Source organism: Molossus molossus, unplaced genomic scaffold (genome assembly GCF_014108415.1).
Source record: "Molossus molossus isolate mMolMol1 unplaced genomic scaffold, mMolMol1.p scaffold_m16_p_4, whole genome shotgun sequence".
NCBI classification, from domain to species: Eukaryota; Metazoa; Chordata; class Mammalia; order Chiroptera; family Molossidae; genus Molossus; species Molossus molossus.
In genome coordinates, this window is record NW_023425377.1 from 97,152,117 (window position 1) to 97,173,901 (window position 21,785).

General features: G+C 34.9%; 1 protein-coding gene across 30 annotated transcripts in view; it reads left to right on the forward strand.

The window, feature by feature from the left end:
* RAPGEF2 (Rap guanine nucleotide exchange factor 2) overlaps nucleotides 1-21,785 on the forward strand; it is a 247,229-nt gene that overhangs the window by 173,903 nt on the left and 51,541 nt on the right. For all 30 annotated transcript variants that reach the window (XM_036239933.1, XM_036239937.1, XM_036239934.1 and 27 more), the window contains one exon: nucleotides 20,346-20,477. In XM_036239933.1, the coding sequence (XP_036095826.1) occupies nucleotides 20,346-20,477 (132 nt within the window). The remainder of the gene's footprint in view (nucleotides 1-20,345; nucleotides 20,478-21,785) is intronic.

A 21,785-nucleotide genomic window follows, 5' to 3' on the forward strand; every position in this document is an offset into this window, starting at 1 on the left:
TTGCTTTCTTGTTGCTCTAAACACAGTGTTGCATATTAAGTTACGATAATATTTTCTTTTATCTGGTTCTTTTCACTTCTTAAAAAGCTGGGTAAAGAAGCTCTTACAGCTTAAGCAAATTAATGTTAGTTGTTTGTGACACTTGTTCTCACAAAAAAGTGCCTTCAGTTAAATAATACACACAGAACCTAAATATGTGTTTTTCTAATTTCACTAGTGCTAATTTTGGAAACTATTCATATAGACGTTTAAAATATTTTTTAAATTAACTCAAACATAATGTTCTTTATTCATTTTTCAAAATTCAAAATTTATATCTACTTCATGCCAAAATGCCAAAGCTTGAGTGAAAACTTTTGTTATTCACTCAAATGTGTTATCTGTATGGTGTGAAGCATCCAGGATTTAAAGCATGGTTTTTAATTTTTGGTTCAGTTATTTGATATGTGAACCAGTTGGAATTTTAGTGACATTTTAATTGCTACAGTGGAATTCCTCTTATTTTACTTTATTTTGTAAACATAAAACGTTATCATAGAGAGATGAGTTACTTAACCTAAAGAAAGACTTGATCTTGGAGAGTCAAGTTAATTATGGGCATCTCTGAAGATGTGAAGATCTTGCATTATTCAAGAAAAAAGCAATTCCATTTAACATATATAATTTATACATATAAATGTATATATACATATATATATGTATATATACACACACAGAAGGATGAGACAAGACATTTTATAATATGAAAAACAAAGAAGAAATCTTAAAGGTTTTTAAAAAATGCCTTTCTTGTTCTTAAAAATTAGTGGTGTTATGTAATCATTTAAGAATTTAGCTGAAGCCTAATATTAAGTGACTCAGATTCCTAGCTTCTTAATGATGCTTCTTTACAGTGAAATTCAAGCAGTTGCCAGATTCTTAAGCCATGAGTTCATTCTCTTTCCTTGCAAAATTTGCATGCAATAAAAATTGAGAATCTGTGCCAAAAGAGGTGTTAGCGCTGAAATTCTTAATATGCTAAGTGTAACATATTTTATGTTAGGCTCTTTCTCAGTGAAATCATCCGTATTTCAATTTAAGAAAAGTGACCAACTTCAGGCTTAAGTTTCTTTACCAAAAAGTGGCATAAAAGCTCCCAAACCTGGCTTTATTGGCTCCTTACTTCTCATAGCACCTCCCCCAAATAGCCATGTTGTTTCAGAATTGTTTTCTCCAAATCAATCGAGAAAGATACCCACCTTCTTCTAACACAGGAATATACTAACCATATCAACTGAGCATGCTATGATGTTGTCCAGGTGTTTTTTTGTCTCACCACTGACTTAGAGGGAGACATGTACAAGCTGCTTCTTGTACCCTTAACCCCAAGGAAGCCTTTAGGTATTATTATGACACTGAATACTTCAAGAATGTTTCCTGAGGTACGTGGTGATTCTAACCAGCCAGGGAGAATACCCATGGGAAATATTAAAGATGTAGGTAATCTTTGCTTTCCTCACCCCCAACACACACAACCTTGCCCCTACACACATACACACACGCATGCACGCCAGTCATTTGCACTGTGATAAGTGAAGCAGTGTTCTCCTGAGGATATGTATGTAGTGTCTGACTTCTAGCTGTTTATTGGAATTGACACCCTATCCCCTTTTCCTGATTAAAGGTGATGCCATCTGTTTATTGTTGTTCAGTTCATTTCAAAATTTCCCATAGATTTAGAACCATCATTAACTGGAATATATAATCCTTGGCAATTATGTAATTTATCACCTTTTCCCTTCTTTCAATTTATAAGTCAGTTATTCACTTTGGAATTAAAGATGTTTTAATGTACCCGCTCTCTATTGACTAGAGATTATTTTTTACCTCTATTACTTTTCATTTTTTATTCTTCAGTCTTCCATAAATTGGAATACATTTCTCATTCCCCAGTTTTCCATATTTGGGAGAATGCATTAGAATATGCTTTGTTCAGTCTTGAAGATATGCATATGGGGGTGGGCAGAAGTAGGTTTACAGTTGTCCCTATGCAAAATAATACTGTAATAAATAATAATACAAGAATAAACTGTTTTGCATACTCACAACTGTAAACCTAGTTTTACACATCCCTGTATATCTAGTTTGCTATGAAGATATCTAGATACCTAGTTTATAAGCATCAGAAGATAGTTTATAAGCATCAGAGAATAAACAGAAGAACAAATGTCAGACCATGGCTTGCAATGAAGGAAGACACACAAAAGAAATCAGAATTTATGTCTGGTTTGCTTAATGTGTTTTGTTATTGGTGTCTTGGTTGCTCTTTAGTTTTTCTTGATTCTAGTCTAAGTGAGTTCTTTGAATAAAGATATGAAAAGAAGCTTTTAATCTCAGGAGGTTTCTTAATCCTGTTGATACAATTAAAAGTGTTAAAGAACAGATATTTACAAAGGTCTATGTCAAATGTCAAACATCTGTGAAGTTCACATCTCACCTGAACTTTTATTAGGTTTATGCATTTGGAGGAGGCACTAGCGAGTTATCCTGCTTTTTGTTTTGTTTGTTTTTTTTAAAGTCCACAATCAAAATCTAGATGCTTAAGCTAACTTTATTTAAAATGAATTTCTGTGAGCTTTTTTTTTTGCTTATATTAATCTAATACTTACATTAAGAGCTTAGCTCAAAAAGGAGAGAAAACTTGAGACCTTTTATCTCTTTACTCCATCTGTTTATTGATTTCAAGAATTCCTACCCCATCACAGTATGGTTTGAAATATCCTCTTCCACATCATCTTGATCATCATTTATTATTACTTTTTGTACATACTACATGTAAATACTTTTGAGCAGATGAAAAGTTTACTTAGTTATGACCTCAAAACCAGACATTCGTTGGTTGTTTATAATAAAATTCAAGATTGTACATATCTAGTACTCACTGCCCACTAGATTTGTCCAAAATATAACTCCTGAGTGTTCTTTCAATCACCACCAAAGAAATAAACCCAACCAGCCAAGCAGACAACAAACTCTTGCGGTTCCCCAGTCTTCCTTGTCAATCATCATTGGCGTTGCCATCTATTCAGATATTGAAGCCCCAAACCCATGAGTTGTCTTTGGTTCTTCAGGTTGCCCTAAATGCCGTATTCTTCAGTAAATCTTACTTGTTCTACCCTTCTTATCATGAATTCATGCTCTTCTCTCCATCTTCATTATTACCACCCATATCCAACCTACCATCATATACTCACTTGGACTGTTCCACTTGACTCCTAGTGTTCCCCCTATTTCTAATATTGCCCTTCAGACCATTCTTCACATAGCAGCCTGACTTATTTTATAAAATGTGACTTGGACCATGTCATTTCTGTGCTTTTAAAACTCTTCGCCAACTCTCTCTTGCACGTAGAGTAAAATCTAAGCTCTCTACAAAGCTATGCATGAAATAGCTCAGGCTTGCTCTTCTTACCATTTACTTAGAGTAAATCTAAATTCTACTTTTTATCTGCTCCACTTCAGCTGCCTTGACCTTCCTTTTGTTTATTAACAGACTAAGCTGTGGAGCCTTTCCTCTAGTTGTTTCTTTTGACCAAACTCACTCTCCTGTGATCTTTTTTTTTTTTTTTTAATTTATTCATTTTTTATTTATTAATTTTTGTTACAGATGTTTCTCCTTTTCCCCCCACTGATTCCCCCCCCTCCCCCTCTCCTGTGATCTTCTTAATCTGGCTGGCTCGTTGACTCTCACATCTCAGATATAGGAATGTCTCCCAGCCCAAAGTAGCCACTCAGGCAGTTCTATTGTACCATATCATTTAAATTCTCCACCTAGCATTTATTGTTATATTTTTGTTCTTGTTGCTGTTCATGTTTTTATTGCATATTTATTATGTCTCTTCCCAACTGAACTGTAAGCCTCATGAGATCAGGGAACTCATCTGTTACATTTAGTACTCTATCTGGAGTGTCTAGAATATGTTAAACATGGCAAAGTTATTCAGTAAGTATTTATTGAATGTGTGAGATGAATAAAAAGCTTGAAAATGCAGACGTAGACAAATGGCATTAAGTTCTGAATTAGTAGATAATTGTTTCACCTTGGGAAGACTTTTGCCCCCCACTATGGCTAGATAAGCTTAGATGGCTCCTTAAAGCAGTAAGGAGCCTGCAAACATCAACCGCTGAGAATTTGCACTAGTAATCCTAATGATAATTAGGATTAACATTGTTAACTATCAGAATTTTGTTTTAATGAGTCATGGAATTACTTAACATTTAAAATATAAAAGTGATTATTACTTACCTAAGTAGCAAAAATTTTCTGGTGTGAGCTGCTTAGAAATTTTGGATGATAGGAAGTTTTAGACATTGAGACATTCTGTTTAGAAAGAATATTAATATGGATTATATTGAAGAGCAAGCTGTCTTTTTTATATCCTTCAATATAACTCAATGCCCAAAACTAGATAAAGGTACTTGTTTGTGTCCTTACATAATGAGAACTTGACCGTCTAGCATTATGAGAATAATATGCTTTTCTAACAGCAATCATTGTTTTAATGTAGGTGTATCATGAAATTGAGGTTACAATTAATTAATCCTATGTTAATTTTGGCTTTGGCTTATACAACATAATAAATCATTAATAAAGAATTCAGAGTTACATTTCAAGTTCCATTGCAATCCAAGTTTTCCTTTTAGTATTTTTGTTTAAAATATCAATGCTATAATTTACATTGTAGAAAGTTTGGAGACTGTTCAAATTATTATTTTTTTTTCTATTACATAAGGGTAACATGTGGATTCTCGTTTTAGCAGTGCCATAGCTGGTTCACCTTTCTGGACATAAATTTCAGCAACTGTGAAATGAGGAGTATGCTAAATGAAGTCCTAGAAATCCTTCTAAGTCTCTCATTGTACTTTTATATAAAAACTTGCATTTACATAATGCTTTATATTACTAGATTTCTTTTACATTTGTCCTCCATTCTTACAACTATCTTGTGATGAGGTTGGTAGGACAGACCTATTCTGTGTCTATTCTGTGCTGGTGAGAAAATTGAGCTGCAAGAAATTAAAATGATTTTCTTGATTCACACAGCTTGGAACTAGCCATGTGTTCTTTCTGTAATTTCATATTATTATCTGTGACCTCCTAATGCCAATCTATGGTTAGGTACTTGGTCAAAATAAGTATTCATTTTTGTTACAATATTTAATAAATTATCACTCTGAAATAACTTAAGTATTTTTATAATCTGACCCCTTGTTGCTTGGAAACTTGATGAGGCACACACATAACTCATAGGAGGCCAAAACTAATTACTAAAGTATTGTAGGAATCAGTGACATATAACTAATCACCTTTATGGGACTTTCGGTAGGTGGAATTTTATATTTTGGGAAAGTTTAACAGTTGATTACAGAGGCCTCTCTACGTATCATCAAACTTGATGGTTTTGAAATGTCATTTTTAAATTAGTTTGCTGTAGTCTTGATGGCACACGTCACCCCATCCTTACTTGTCTTCCCACTTCCATTTCATGCCCTTTCAATCCGTTCTTTCTCCCTACTGCCCGACAGAATGATCATATAAAACGTAACTGAGTATTGTTAAAGACAAATACCACATGATCTCACTTATATACGGAATATAATGAACATAACAGTCTGAGGAATACAGTAGACCCAGAAACATGGAAGTAGGGCACAGACTGACATCCCTCAGAAGAGGGGGTGGGAAGAAATAAACCACAGAACTTATATGCATGTATGCATGACCAATGGACATGGACAACTAAGCCAGGGATGGGGCGGAGGTGGGGTGGGGTGGGGGGTGCCAATGGGGTAAAAAGGTAAAATATCTGTAACAAAAAGCCCAGTGGCTTCCCATTGTGCTTTAAATACCTGCTTTGTAGTGGAATTAGTTCCTACTACTCAGACCTCACTGGTACCGTTCTCCCCATCAACCATTCTCACTCCCTACCCTCCAGTCACCTTGAACTTCCTTCTGTTTCTTGAACATTCCTAGATTCTTCCAACCTCAGGGCCTCTGCCCTTTATTCCTTCCCTTGTAAAGCTCTTCCCCAAATCTTTGGCTGGATCCTTTGTATTAATTCATCTCTCATATCAAAGGTCGTTTTCTCAGAGCAGTCATCCAATCTAAAGTAGCCTCCCCATTCTCAACCATCACTGTTCACGACATTACCTCCCGCCTTTTAGTGTTGTGTTGAGAGTACTTACAGAAATCTAAACTTATTTTATTTGCTTACTGTTACTTACCTTCTCTTTCCCTTTGCACCCTCAAGTCCCTCCTGCCTCTAGACTGTAAATTCCAGGGTGCCGGGACTTTGCCAGTCCCAATTATTGCCACATAACTAGCTCCTATAACAATGCTTGGCTCATTGCAGTAAGTCAGTAAATACGTGTTAAATAATTAAGTAGATGAATGAATCTCAAAATTCTGAGATGAGTTCAAACGCTCCTCATCTGCAGGCTCCTCTGTTGGAATCTATACTGATAGGAAGTAAAAAAAATTGAGTCCATAGTTTTGTTCTTAACTTTTTTGTCCTGACTTCTAGGAAATCCAAACTAAACATATCCCTTCACTATAATTACTGTTAGCCTAGGTTTAGAATATTGTCATCACTTCTCTTCATTGTCTTTTCATTTTATTCCGGTAATCAGCTATACGTGCTGGTGGAAGGGGGTAGCTATGGAATTAGGAAGGGAACAGACGGTCCTTGTTCAGTTTCTCTCAGACTCAGGATCCTCAACTCTATACTAGGGCTAACAGTTCAGTGACTTTCATATTTATTACGTACTGACTGTATTTTAGGCACTTTGAAGTAAGGGAAAGAATGATGAAAAAGGCAGGCATGCTCCTCTCTGGACTCACCTAGAGAGGGCTTTGGACTGCTAAATCAGCAACTACTGCAAAGTGTGGTTAAGCTCTGTAGCAGGCAACATTCTGGGTGTCACAGGAGCGTTTTACAAGAATCCAACCTCCAGGAGGAGCGTTCAGAGAATTAGCTATCCCAGGGTGAGAGTACTCTTCTAGGAGGAGGGAATGGTGAAGACTCAGGGGAGATATCAGGTGTGGCATTTTAAATAACTCTCAGTAGCTCCATATGTCTAATACAGAGAAGATGGGCAGAGAGGTGTGTATAAAGATCCAAAGAATATAGTGGATACATTGGTTGGGAGGGAAACTTTTTCCCGAGGGTAAAGAGTGTCGACTAAAAGATTTCTTGGCAGGGGACTGATGTAATCAGGTATATATATCTTTATCATTCTATGAAAGTTTACTGTGGCTGCAACATGGAGAAGAGATTGAAAAGGAAATAGAATAGTATCACTGAAGCAAGACCATGGTAGCGCAGTAGCATAAGAGTGAAGGGAGATACTCTTTTCAAATCCTGTATTAGAGTGTTCTCACCTATAATGGGAGCTTGGTTAATTTTATAAGCTCTTACTTTTGCCGAGTGAATTGAGGTTCTAGGTTGTGGATGTTAAACTATTTATATCTAAAGACATTTTCAAGTTATTAGTGCTTGTGTGTATGCAGACACACACATTCACACACTATATGACACCACAGATTATATTGAACCAGTTATAAGAGTCCTTAAGTATATATTGATTAATGCTATTCTATTTCCTCAATTTAACTTGTGATAATAAATTAATATATGTACACATACACACGTAACAGAAAATTTCAGAGAAAGTAGTTGGCATTTGAGGAAAGTAAAGGTTAATAGAGTGATAGACTACTAAATGTTGGTGTTAATTTTGGGAGAATGTGCTATCTAAGAGAGTTGCTCAGTTGATTATGTAAATAAATCTTTGCAGATGACTGAGAAGGTTATGAAAAAAGCTGGAGATTTGGCAGAAGTGAGGGTGTTAGGAAGGAGTCTCCTTATGAGGTAATGTGTACTTGACTGTGTCTTAGTGATTCAGGCTGTTCATTTGATGATGCAGTGTCTAAGGTTTACCAGTCTAAACAAAAGCAACAACAAAAAAGAAAAGATGAAAGGGAAAAAAAATGAATGAAATTTATTGCAATTGATGCAGTGTATTTTCCCGCCGGCCCTGGGCAATGTGTGATGCGGTGCCAGTGTTTGGTCAGTTCTCCCAGTGTCCTCCAGACAGAGCTCAAGTGATGACGTTATCTGCTGTGCCCGGGTCGACACATCAAGCCCTTGAAAGTAAACGTTACATTGAATGTCTTATCATTGGAGTCCATGGAAATAAATGCTAAAATGTGTATCTTTATCATTGAAGTAAAAGGAAAAACGGGTGCACTAGACACATAAAATTAAAACCTACTATTTTTGTTAGTAACTTAAGAGGGATAACATAATTATATTTTGATTTGAAGATTATTGTCTAAGTTGTAATACTCGTCACAAGAAAAGTACAAGTTGTGGTAGTGTTTTACTAAAATCTAGAAATGAACCATTAGAGGTAGGAACTGAGATATCTTAAAATCCAGATAGTTTTCTGTGTGTGGGTGTCTGTCACATGTATAGAAGAGGATTAGGGTGGGATTTTCAGTAAATAAAGCTATATAGCTCATGCACCCATAAATGACAATTTAGAATAGACACAGCTTCATAGTTGAGTCACTATCCATGAAATGGTCCATTAAGACAAGCTATGATGTCCTTGTTAGTTGACAGCTTCTTGATACAAGTTGTAATAAATATCATTTTCTGTTTAAGTTATGTGGAATTACTCTTAAATATTTATCAAAAAATACCCTGGCTGGTTTGCCTCACCAGTCAGAGTGTTGGCCCGCAGATCAAAGAGTTTCAGGTTCGATTCTGGTCAAGGGCATGTACCTTGGTTGCGGTTTTGTCTCCAGCCCCGATTGGGGTCATGTGGGAGGCATCCAATCGATTTGTCTCTCTCACATCAATGTTTCTCTCTCTCTCTCTCTCTCCCCCTCCCACTCTACCTGAAGATAAATGGGAAAATATCCTTGATGAGGATAAATATATGTATATTTATTTATTTTAAAAAGCAATATATATTCACATTAAAAAAACTTTAGAAAAATGTTTTAAATTCATGATGCATACATTGTTAGTGCTCAAAATCCTCTAAATGGCTTCCCATTTCATTCAGAATAAAATCCAAAATCATTACCACAGCTTTCCCAATGATTTTACCACAGAATATCTCTCTGTCCTAATTCCCTCCAGTCTTCTCAGAGATTGTACTGACCTCCTAGCTATTCTTAAAACATGCCAAGGCCACCCCTACCTTTGAATTTTGCTCTTGATATTCTGGTGTCTGACATGCCTATTTTCCTGATGTGTATCTCCAGGGTTCAGCCATTCACTCCATTAAGGTCTTTACTCAGATATTACCCAGCAATGAGACTGTTCACCCTCTAAATCCCATATACTACTTTATTAATTTTCAAATTACTTACCTCTCTGTGACATTATTATTTGTTTGATGCTCTCCTCCCTCATCCGACTTTCCACTGGCACATAAAAATGCTGGGATATAAAGTTTTATGAAATCAAGGATTTTGCATACATTGATTCCTATTTTAAAAAAAGACAATAACATAAATTTCAACAGAGGTATTTTTTTCTCAAGCAGTCAGTCAATTCAATGTATTTTTGAGTACTCAAAACCAGTTGACTAAGTTAGGTGACTTCTAGACTTAATTTTCCATTTAACCTATTAAGCACTACTTTTCAGGAACAAATAATCATTTAGAAGCCTATATTCTCATCCTGCAATATTTGTATCTTGAAATTTGAAGTAGATATTCGTGTCCAACTCATAGGGCACTGAACAACTTTGAATATATTTTATACTAGTCTTTGGTTCATAAAATACTATGATACTCAGTTGATTTTGTTTTCAAGTTGTATAAAATAGCCCAGGAAGTTTTCATAAAATATTTAGTAATTATATTCCTTTGTCTTGGTGACATACCAGACTTACCTCAATTTTACACAAAGATGAATATAAATATAACATGAGCTTTATAAATATATGAAATGTAATGTGATATCTAAAGCATGTGTATATATAACACTTATATGCATGTATGTGTATATGTATAAGATTGTGTGTCCAGTAAATATGGTATAATTAGAACTATCCTTTTAGAAAATAGTGACAGTAGAAGAACATTTTTTTTTATCTCAATGTCAGTAGCACATCTTAGTCTTCCCTGGCTGTCCAGTCACTTTTAGTGTCACATCATTTTCTCTTAATCTCTGCCCAATGGCATACTTACCAGTATTTGACAATATTCTTTAATATTCTTTTATTATCTGTCTGTACTCGCTAGTTATAAGATTCATGAGAGCAGGGAGTTTATCTTACTGCTATATTTAGAAAACATTGAATAGTGCCTGTTATCCTGGCATTAAGTGGGTTTTCAATAAATATGTCTGATTGCATAAGTAAAGGAACTCTAATGCCTTTTTTATTCACATCACACACAATAACGTGAGGTCCAGGCGTTATCAGAGATCTACCCACCTTTCCCTAAGAAATTTAGAATTTCACCATGGAAGATTTTTCACAGACAGTTCACAGAAATTATTATGGTATTTGTATGAGTTAAGATAATGCTGGCTGTTGTACCAAACAAACAACAACGAAACAAAACCGTAATTCTTCAGACACAACAGAGGTTTATTTCTTTTTTGCTTGAAATCCAAAGCAAGGGCTCTTGATCACTCAGTGGGTAGTTGTCTCTGAGCAGTGATGCAGGGATCCAGGTCTGTTCATTTCATGGCTTCGTTGTCTAGCGTTCAGTGCAAAGCTCTGTTGTATCCCAACAGAGATAGCAGGAGACAGGTCGTGATGGGTATTGTTGGAAGATTTTGGGAGGTATGGAAATGGCATACATCATATCTGTGTGTTCATACTCCAAAGGCTTGAGCTCTATTACACTGACAAATATGTCACTGTAAGGGAGGCTGGGAAATGTAGTCCAGCCCTGTTGCCTGGAAGAGGAGGATGGCGGTGAATAGCTGGCCAGTCTCTCCATTATGTGGTGTTTTACTGTATAGAGTCCTAAGTATATTTGCCTTTGGGCATAAGGTAACTTTTATAATTTTTAAAGAATTAAAAAGTACTTGTGGGTTAATGTTTTTAATTTCGTGTGAGACTTTCTTCCCAAACCAACTTTTTGAACAAAAACAAAACAGCGTAGGATCCTCCATGGATCCCATAGGAATCTTTTTTCCTTCACTTTAAACACTCATTTCCCTAACTCCATAGTCGCCCGAGCATTTGTACAGCTGGGATAACTAAGCACCGTCCCTTTGGAGCTCATCAAAGTTGTTGTCTAATTGGTCACAGAAATGTCCTCTGGTATTGCCAGCAGCTCCCCGCCCTCTCCAGGGACAGCTGTGTTCATAGCCCAAATCCCATGTCGTCTTGGAAAACAAGAGATTGAGAGGTCAAATTTTAGTAACTGTAGAATATTGTCAGTATTACAATATAGATAAACACAAATTTTGCTTAAAAATATATTTACAGGTTTGATTTTTGCATTAGAAAAGGAAGCTGTGGTGTATTAGTGTGAAATTTCTTTAAGGTACGTAGGTTTAAATAAGGGAGAAGATGAGCAAAGATCGGGTTAGAATATAACCCCAGGTAACAAATGTCTAGAGTCAGGGTGCAGAGTGGAAAGGATGTCGATTTTTGGAGCCTTTTACTTGAGGGTTTTGGACAAGTCACCTGAGCTGTTTGAGCGTCCATTCCTTCAGCCTGTAAGTGCTGCATCTCGGTTCTTTATAAGTATTAGAACAAACAGATGTCAGATGTTTAGCATATTGCTGATTACATAGTACTTGCCCCCAAAGTAATGGCGGTAATTATTAGTAACATATAGAGAACGTGCATGAAAGAGTTGAGAATTTAAATAGGTGAAATGCTACCCAGAAAGATGACTTTTAAATTACTTGACTCAGTGCCAACAGCTGCCATGTATTTTCCTGAAAATTTCTTGGACTGAATGATCCAGAAATTTTTTTAGAGTCCCTTGGAGAAATGTGTGCTTTTCAGATCAGTGGTTATTGATGGTTGCAAATAAATTGAAAGGGAAAAAGGGATTATATGCTGTGTGTGTTTGGGGTGAGATGGAGTAGCTGTCACTTGAAAACCATCATCATAAAACTGTGTTTCTTAACAGGCAACAGGACATTTTATTTGGCCATGTGTACATGGTCATTAATCAGCAACCTCAGTATTTCTGTGGAAAATTATATAAAGTTTGTTTTATTTTAGGTTCCACATAAATATTTTTATTTCGAAAAAAATACAACTAGATTTCAAATGACAAACTTTCAGTGGTTCTGATATTAATTATAAAACTGCTCTCACTATAACTGGTTATCTTTCCATGGGGTGATACAATTAGTTGATTAGCTTATATTATAACTACACGTATATGCATGCATAATTCTTTTCTGATTGTCAAATGTTAGGGAAATTATACATCAGGCAAGGTTTTGTTTCTGCCAAATTTGAGTACCATAAAAGAAGTTGTTTCCATCTCTTTTATTCTGAGGTGCTCTCACTTTATTTTACCTTAAAAAACAAACAAAGAAGTTCTCTTCAATAAGGAACATAAAGCAGAAATGACCTCAAGCAGTGCTAGCTTGGAATGTTTGTAAGGTGACCTGATGCAGCGGGTATAAAAAGGTTAAAGAAGTTTTATGGTTTACACAGATTTAATAATGCTTCCTGGACATATGACCTCAAAATTGCTAGTGCGGGATATTGCCATAACTTTTTAGAGGTTAATTTATAAGGTACGTAGTAAGTGATTTTGTGAGGAACCTGCAAGACAAATGCAAAATCAGCTTTACTGATATTGCACAGTATCACATGTAAATTTGTAAAAAATGATGTATCTCTCATTGAGAAAGAATGAACACTCTGGTGGATGCCTCAAAAGGTGGCTTTGTGACATCACAGTCATTGATTTGATGATGCAGATGATAAGTTTTAATAAATTTGTTTTATGAAAGTGAGAAATTATTTTAATACTTTTCTGTATTATGTTGAAAGTTGTAAAAGCACCTACGTTAATAGATTGATATAAGCGGTCATTTGACCATTTCATCAATATCCATGAGACTTTTCAAGTCACTGGTAGAGTAGTGAATATGTTACAGTTGAATCCTTAGTGTGTGTGCTTCGAAGCAAGACATCCAGGGCTAGAATCTAGCTCTGCCATCTTTCCGTTGCATGGTCTTTGTGCAAATCACTTCGCTTTTCTGTGTCTTAGTTCCCTCCGATCTGAAATGGTCATAATAATACCTACATCTTAAGATTGTTGTAAGAATTAAATGAGCTAATATATCCTCAGGTGCTTAGAAGAGGGCCTGGCACATAGTAACTGGTATACAGGTAGTCTTATATCCTTATGAGAAAAATGGGCCATAGCCTTACATTTTGGAATATATGATACTTAAATCAGATCATACACTTTCTCCTCATACTAAACAATTTCACTTTTCTGTTTTGAAGTGACATTTGTGTTGGTTTCCCTTTAGTGGGTGCTTTCTTTCAACATCCAATAGAAAAGGCCTTCTAACGCTACTTGCTGGAAAACATCAGTCTTGTGACTGACAGCCTTTCCATCAATGTACTAGTTTTGGTTGTTTATTTTCCTCAACAGAAGTCTTGGGTGCTCTACGTATGTTCAAACATCCCCATTTCGTCAATGTAGGAATTAAAATTTAAATACATTATAATTTGTCTATGATTTACTTATTTGCTTCCAACCCTAAAAAGGTGGGGGGATGACCTTTCTGCCCTGGGAAGAGGGCTAGGTCACTATCACATTTCATTAGTTAATTCTAAAACACAAAGTTTATGTTTGGACAGAAAGCCATGTGCAATATTCATGTGTAGGAGTTATATCTTAATGCCAGTCCTCTGTTACAGAAGTAGCAGGGAGTTTTGAAGTGAAGCATGCCCACACTTGCACTCTTCCCCTGCACAGTGGTGTTTCTGTTCAGACCATCCTCTAGGAGCAGGTGTGCCCAGGGTGGCTAGAATAAACCGTTGTGGTTAAACCACGCCTCGTTGGCAGCATGTGTCTGGGCCAGGTACAGGACTGTTTTGGAGGCTTTTGCGGTGAAACATGATAAGACTATACACACAAAAGCATAAATTCCCCAAGGTGTTGCCACTTAGAGAGAATTCTTAGCTATGAAAATTCGAAAGTTTATCAAAGAAATTGCATTATGAACCATATCCTGACAATGAGGTCATTTACTTTGCAAAATTTAGTACCGTTTCTAAGCAGTGAGCTCCTCCATATAAATATATGATTTATTTTAAAAGTAATATATAAACTTTTGGGAGGAATGTATATAAATAAACTAATATAAAGATAGTGTTAGGTATGACAGTGTCAAAAATAAGTTAGTGTTTGGGTTTTTTTTCATTGAATTTGAAAAATATCTGACATAAGATGATAGAGGACCTTGACTGAAAAAAATGACAGAGAGAATGAAAAAGAAGAGAAAGATTCTATAGGTTACAATGATTACTTCATTGAGTCACTGTATTATGTTATATTCATTTTATGGACGAAACTAAGATGCACAAAAGTTAATTCAAGTGCTTAAGGTTGCTTGATGTAGGAGCAAGTTGACCAGAAGATAACTCCATAAATGTCTAAAATGATGCGTATGTCTTTTGAACCTGACAGGAAACTAGAAGAATGTTAAATTCTTACAAATTGTTAATTTTTGGCAGGTTTCTCTAGTAGATATAAAGCAAACTTTTGTAGAACCATTTCTGTAAAGCTTAGTCATATTAACATTTTTAAATGTCTACATAAATTTTAATGAGAAATATTATTAGATTTCTCAGTTTATTAGGATATCTCAGTTTATTAGGACACTTTTGACAAAACTTTATGTCTTGCCTTTATATATATTTATGAACAAAATAAATTGTATATTGTACAGACATCATTCTCTTGTTTTGTGGAATACTTATGGAAGAATATTTGATGTAGAGAATATCTTAAGGGAGTATAAGGGAAGCATAAATTACTTCTGATGAATAGTATTTAGAGTCCAATGTTTACTTTTTCTGGTGTTCTTAAAGAAATATTATGATTTAAAGAAATAAAAGTGGACTAAATAAAAAGTGTTTTTTTAAATGAGCTACTAAATAATAGTCCTGCCCATTCAAGCTGTATGTGGAAACAGCTCAGAGTGTCAGAACTAGTACTATCTGCAAAGATCAGCAGTAAAAGAAAAATGGGGTGTGTGTGTGTGTGTGTGTGTGTGTGTGCGCGTGCGTGCGTGCGTGTACGCAGAGAGAAAGAATATAAATTGGTTTTAAAATACAACTTGAGTTCTGAAATGGTTAAGAGAATAGTATCTGTAGCTGGATGAATTTGGTCTAAAGCCCTTTTTGGGAGTAACAGCCCATTGGCATCTCGTCGGATTCAGCTACAGGAATTCTAGAGCTGGAAAGGACCTGTATGTTACACAGAGTCTAGCATGTGATAATTTATAGCTAACATACTTCTGCGGTGGTTACTTTGTGCCAGGCCCTACTCCAAGTGCTTAGGCTCAGTCATTCATTTAATCCTCAGAACACAGGTTTTCAATAAATGATGAATGAATGGAAAATGTAGGAGACTGTATTTTCACTAACACCTCAGAGAAAAGTAGGAACTGTGTCCAGTAATATACCAACTCTCTCTTGCAGAGCTTGAAAACATGAGTATAAAGAATACTCACAAAACTCCAGTGATACTATAGGGAAAACAATACTCATTTGGGTAAATTCTTAGTTTTTAGTCACTAAGTGTAATATTTAATTTACTTTAGGTAGTATTAATCAGTATTAACTGCCAGGGAAGATAACAATAGATTTCAACAATCACCCCAAACCGTGTGTGTTCTGTTGTAACTATTTCTTGAAATAATGTGATTCTAAGTTTAGTAGGGAAAATTTGTAGTTAAATCAATTTCAATTGATGGTTTGTTTGTTTGTTTTTTGACTATTGCATTTTTCAGCAAGGTGATAAGGCATTGTGGAGCATGAAACTATTGCATTTCCATTACATGTCCAGTAATATACTGACTCTTTCTCATTAGCTTGAAAACATGAACATAAAGAAGATTTTTGGGGGAAGAAGGGCAGCCATGCTAGTCTCTGTTACATTATTACCACTTTGAGGGATTTTACCAACTCATCAAAGTATTTCCTTAGTCAGAAACATCAAGGCATCCATATTCATTGTATTTATATTTAAAATAGAGTTCATTTATTAACTAGTAATTTTATAAATGCCAATCATTAATAAATAAAAGATTGTCAAGTGCCTATTCATATATGAGACTTACATCTTTTGTGTAGTACTTCTTATTTAAAGCTAATTGTCATAGCATTCCTTTTCTCTTAAAAAAGAAAACAAAGCAAGATATTATATAATTAATACCCAGATTTCACAAAACTATGATTAATTTTAAGTTTTTTATAACTTTATGCATTTAAGCATCTGATTTAAATATTACCACTGTTGTTTGTTATATAGTTAGTAGTGTTTATGTTTAAATTATTATTTAGTCATTTGTCTAACAGTTGTTTATTACAATTGTGATTCGAATCTAGGTTGCTTTACCCAGGAAAAATTTGAGCACTAATATATTTACATAATAAAACATTAAAATAAAAATATTTAAATAAGAAAAATATAGGATTTCTTTGCTATGAAATATATTGGTGTTAAGATCAAACTATAAAATGTGTTAATTTTCCCTTTAATTATTGAATTATTACTTAATTTTATTTAGGTAATTGCTGTAAATAGCACCAGTTTAAATTTTTTTTCCTATTTTTTTAACAGAATGATTATTATGAATGGTGTCTAGAGTCAGATAATTCACAGCCCTGATTTAATCTGAAATTTGATAGCATATTGATAGTAATTTAAGTAGGCACATAGAAAAGTTTAGAATAAGTAAATCTTGTCGTCTTTGGCTCGTTGTGCCCCGCCCCCTTTTTGGTATATTTTTCTCAGACCATGAGTTACTGTTTCCCTGGAGGTTCTGTGTTACCCTATTGCCCTCAGATTTTATTTTATTTTTTAATCCTCCCCCGAGGACATTTTCCCATTTTTTGTTCAGATAGAGTGGGAGCGAGAGAGGGAGAGAGAGAGAGAGAGAAACATCGACATGAAAGGGACACATTGAGTGGTCGCCACCCACACAACCCAACCAGGGCCGGGGACAAACTGCTACCGAGGTACATGCCCTTAGCGGGAACCGAACCTGGGTCTCTCTGGAACACAGGCCAACACTCTAACTGCTGAGCCAAACCGGCCAGGGCTGCCCACAGATTTTAACATGTTACTTTGCCAGTGTTTGCCCCTGCCTCCCATTTCCCCTTGGCATGGGCTCAATTTTTTTCTTTTTTAAAAATATATTTTTATTTATTTATTTAGTTTTTTTTTGTTTTTAAGAGAGAGAGAGAGGAAGGGAGAGAGAGAGATAGAAACATTGATGTGAGAGAGAGAGAAACATCGATTGGCTGCCTCCTGAACGCCCCTCGCTGGGGATCGAGCCTGAAACCTGCGCATGTGCCCTGGCTGGCAATTGAACCAGAACCTCTCAGACCATGCGATGACACTCAGTCCACTGAGCCACACCAGCTGGGCTCAGTTTCTTTTCTATTAGAGTGTCGTGGCTGGGCCAAGTCAGTGCATTTCAGACTTATTTCCCTTATGGGAACAACTTCCAAATTTCTCCCATTCCATAACCTTGGCTGAAGTGCACTGTCAATAAAATTGAATTATGATACTGTTATCCCAATCCATGGGAAAATTTTTTAAGCTTTCATAAACATGGTATCTATTTATTATAAGTTTAATGTATAACATTATTTTATGCTCTTCTACAAAGGACATAGAGGGTATTGGGGAGATACAATCCATGTTTGAAAAACTGATTTATTTTTCTGTTGTGCATAACACCTATTTCAGTGACTTTTTGGATAGTAGATGTTACATTTGGAATTGGGAATGTCTTATTCACCTTGATATTACCTGTTCTTAACAAAGTATCTGACACAGCAGGTATTCAATAAGTATTTATAAAGTTTGAATTGGAGTCTTAACAGTGAAAATATTTCTTGTTTTCTTTGAAACAGTCTTCACAGTATTCTCAGCTTAGTATAGCCACATAATTTTGTGGTTGCAAGTAGGCATAGAGGAATAGATTGTGGTCTATATATATAAAGGCTGGACCCATGTCTCTCTATTAGATTTAGACTCTTATAATTTCTATTGCTTTTCACACAGTGAGTTCTTTGTCAGGAAAGATGACTGGTTGATAGATACTTAACAGAAAACTTGAATAAATAATTGTTTAGTGAGTTAAAATTCATTAGTTATATCTTCATTTGACATATTTAATTTTTAAAAATCATACTATGTGGCACATGGCAACCTTTTTCATGTCCATAAAAGTTAATCAATAGAAATCAGTTCATTGTTCTGTAATTGCATGTATCGATTGATGCCTTTTAAAGTCATTGAGCCATTGAGTAAGGTTTGCCCGTTGCCTTCTGCAGTGAGTGACTGGATTAAATGGAAATGTAGTTAGGATGTTGAAAGCTTTGTATCCTGGTTTTGAACGCATTATTTTAATAATCTGATATTTATTGTTGAGCTACATGTAAAATCATAATCATTAATGCATCTCTGCGAATTTCTGTCTTTGGATGTTCCTGAAGAAATTTTGCAAATATTTCACTATCCCACATTGTAAATCACACATGTAAATTCTTAATTTAGAGGTATTTGCCTATCTATTCCTTATAGGAAGATTATTATCTAACATTTTACAATATCTTTAATTATTTTTTAAAAAAACACTCTTAGTCATATACATGTTTGTAATGATTTCACACATTTGGATGAACATCTCACTTCTCTGAGCTACTCCAACATAATGCTTTTATCCATTTACTTGACATACCATCACATGTCCCCTAAAAAATTTATATTTAAATCTTTCATTTGGATACCTTGTCTCTCATGGAGTTAAGAAATACTTCTGTACAGACTTACTAAATATTACTAACTATCATAATCTGCTTATTGAGTCAGGTCTGAATGGTTTGGGGATGTAAATACATTTTGCCTCTTTGTTTGGGACTTGGAGGTGTTGAAACGCATTGGTCATTGTCATAAACCAAATCACCTCCCTTTTGAGGCTTATTCTAAACTTTAGAATGGCATCTTTTTTTTTGAGGAGAAGAAGGGATGAGATCAAATGAAAAGAAGGGAATGTTGTTAGGGTAAACTCTTAAGTTTTATTTTGACAGTTTATATATTATTATTCAACAGCTAAATAGGAACAATATTCAGGCAGGAAAAAGAATGTTATCAGAATTGCATGTTGTTAGCATATTTTGAAATGCCATGTGTATTACTGGCCAATAGTATTGTGGGTGTATATTATAGATAGCATCTCTTTTTAATTCAAAAGAACTGGTAATAACTTATAAGAGCACAGAATTCTTAAGGGCACTATTTCGTAGTATCTCATTCACTGACTAGCACATAGTAAGAGGAAGAGGCCTCAGTAAATACTTGCTCATTAAGGTGAATGTATGAATGTTTCCCTTCTCAGTGCGTTTTCTCAGCTATATGGGAGAGGGGTGGGAGCATTTGAGGGATGCTTGGTGAATCTGTTCAATAGAGGTTATATTTATTTAGGGTTTAAACACGAACAAGTAGAAATTTGATACTTACATGCATTTGTATAGATAAGTAAATGTTGTTCATAACTTTCTCAATTCTAAGTTTTCTGAGAGCATTCTTTTTTGTTTTCTCCATAGAGCCTAGCACTTGTATAACATACTTCATCAATTCTAAGATGCTCATTTAAAAAAATAACCTTTAAACATTATTTGGAGATATAAAAAAAGTTAAATCTGTTTTCTTATTTAAACTGTCTCTTGTCACAAAGTTGCATTTGTGATGGCTAACAAATAGTAGTAGACTAATTTGTTCATTAGTGTGTAATTCAAAATTTTAGCTCATTGAATTAAATGCTTACCCGAGTTAATCTTAACTGCCAAACCCTCCTATTTACATGTTGAATTTGGTGTTATTTGAGGTTCATTGGATGCCCATAAACGTTAAAAATTTGTTTTGTGATTTTTGGTAAATAGGACAATCTTCAGTTATTTTTGAATTTTAAAAATGAGGAATCTTTCCTAATAATATATTTGGCTAAATAATGTGGAGTAGAGTATAATATAATTTTTAAGTGTCTTCTTGGGGTTCTTGATTCAAATTGTAACCCTAGTTTTTCCTGCTCCTTCCATAGCTTCCTGCAGATTTCACAAAACTACACCTTACTGATAGTCTCCACCCACAGGTGACCCACGTTTCTTCTAGCCACTCAGGATGTAGCATCACTAGTGATTCTGGAAGCAGCAGTCTTTCTGATATCTACCAGGTAAGGTATTTTTCTTGTCATTTGCTTCATTTTCATGCATTTCAAGGAGTTTTATGATTATTAATTGATAGAACCTATAAAGCAACTGTACGTGTGTATCTTATATGTGCACCCACGGACACAAAATATTAATGTTTATACTTCACACAGACATGTCATATGTTGTTGTTTTAGGAAGTAGAACTACTATCTAATTGTATTTGCTGCTATTACCAGTTATCAGAATTTTTTTTTTTTTTTTTTTGTCCTCACCCGAGGACATTTTTCCATTTTTTGCTCAGATAGAGCGGGAGGGAGAGAGAGGAAGAGAGAGAGAAAGAAACATCGATGTAAAGGGACACTTCAAGTGACTGCCACCCGCACAACCAACCAGGGCCAGGGACAAACTGCAACCGAGGCACGTGCCCTTAGCGGGAACCGAACCCGGGTCTCTCTGTACCGCAGGCCGACGCTCCAACCGCTGAGCCAAACTGGCCAGGGCAGTTATCAGAATTTTTAAGAGAGTTATTACAATGGAGATATTTCTCTTGACTTTAAAATATTATTTGAGTATAGATATTTGAGTTTTGTGACTTAAACTAGATAAATTGTAGGGGGAAACTGCAGAATTATGATTTTATAAGTTTTTTTACTGAAGTCTTGAGCATGACAGAAGGAAGAGATTATTAAGATTGGATCATTGTTTTTCTTACATTTTTATCTATAGATTTAGTAATGTGTTCAAAATAAATTTTTCTAATACCTATGAATAGAAAAACGACTAAAACTATAGAATTAAAAAGTGTTTTAAAAGCAGAATAATTGTAATTTTATTTCATTGTTAATGAATAGTTCATTGAAGTAGAAAATACAGATTTAGGAAAAGTGACTAGAATATACCCCCAATGATGTCCTGGGTGGGTGGGGGGGATCTTTAATTATATATTACGAGTATGGCATTTTGGATTGTTTGAAACAAAAAGGACATAATATGTATTTTACGAAGTGTAATTCTTGGTTTCTTAGGAATTGTAATATAAGACTGATAAGAGTACCTTAATTTAGAAACATAGTGTTTCAGAATCATTGATGTATTTAGGCAGTGCTAAATTTCTATTTTGTAAAAAATACTAAAAGTAACTAAACAGTTAGAAAACCATTAGGGCAAAACATATTTAGGTCCTAAATTGGATAGATCTTAGAAAATTAATATTCTTTTAAGGAAGTGATATATTACATACTTTTTTACAATTCAAGGGTATTGTAGAAAACTAATAATTGATAGCCACAAATGCAATTATTTGCAGATTCTTGACTAATTAAGAATTT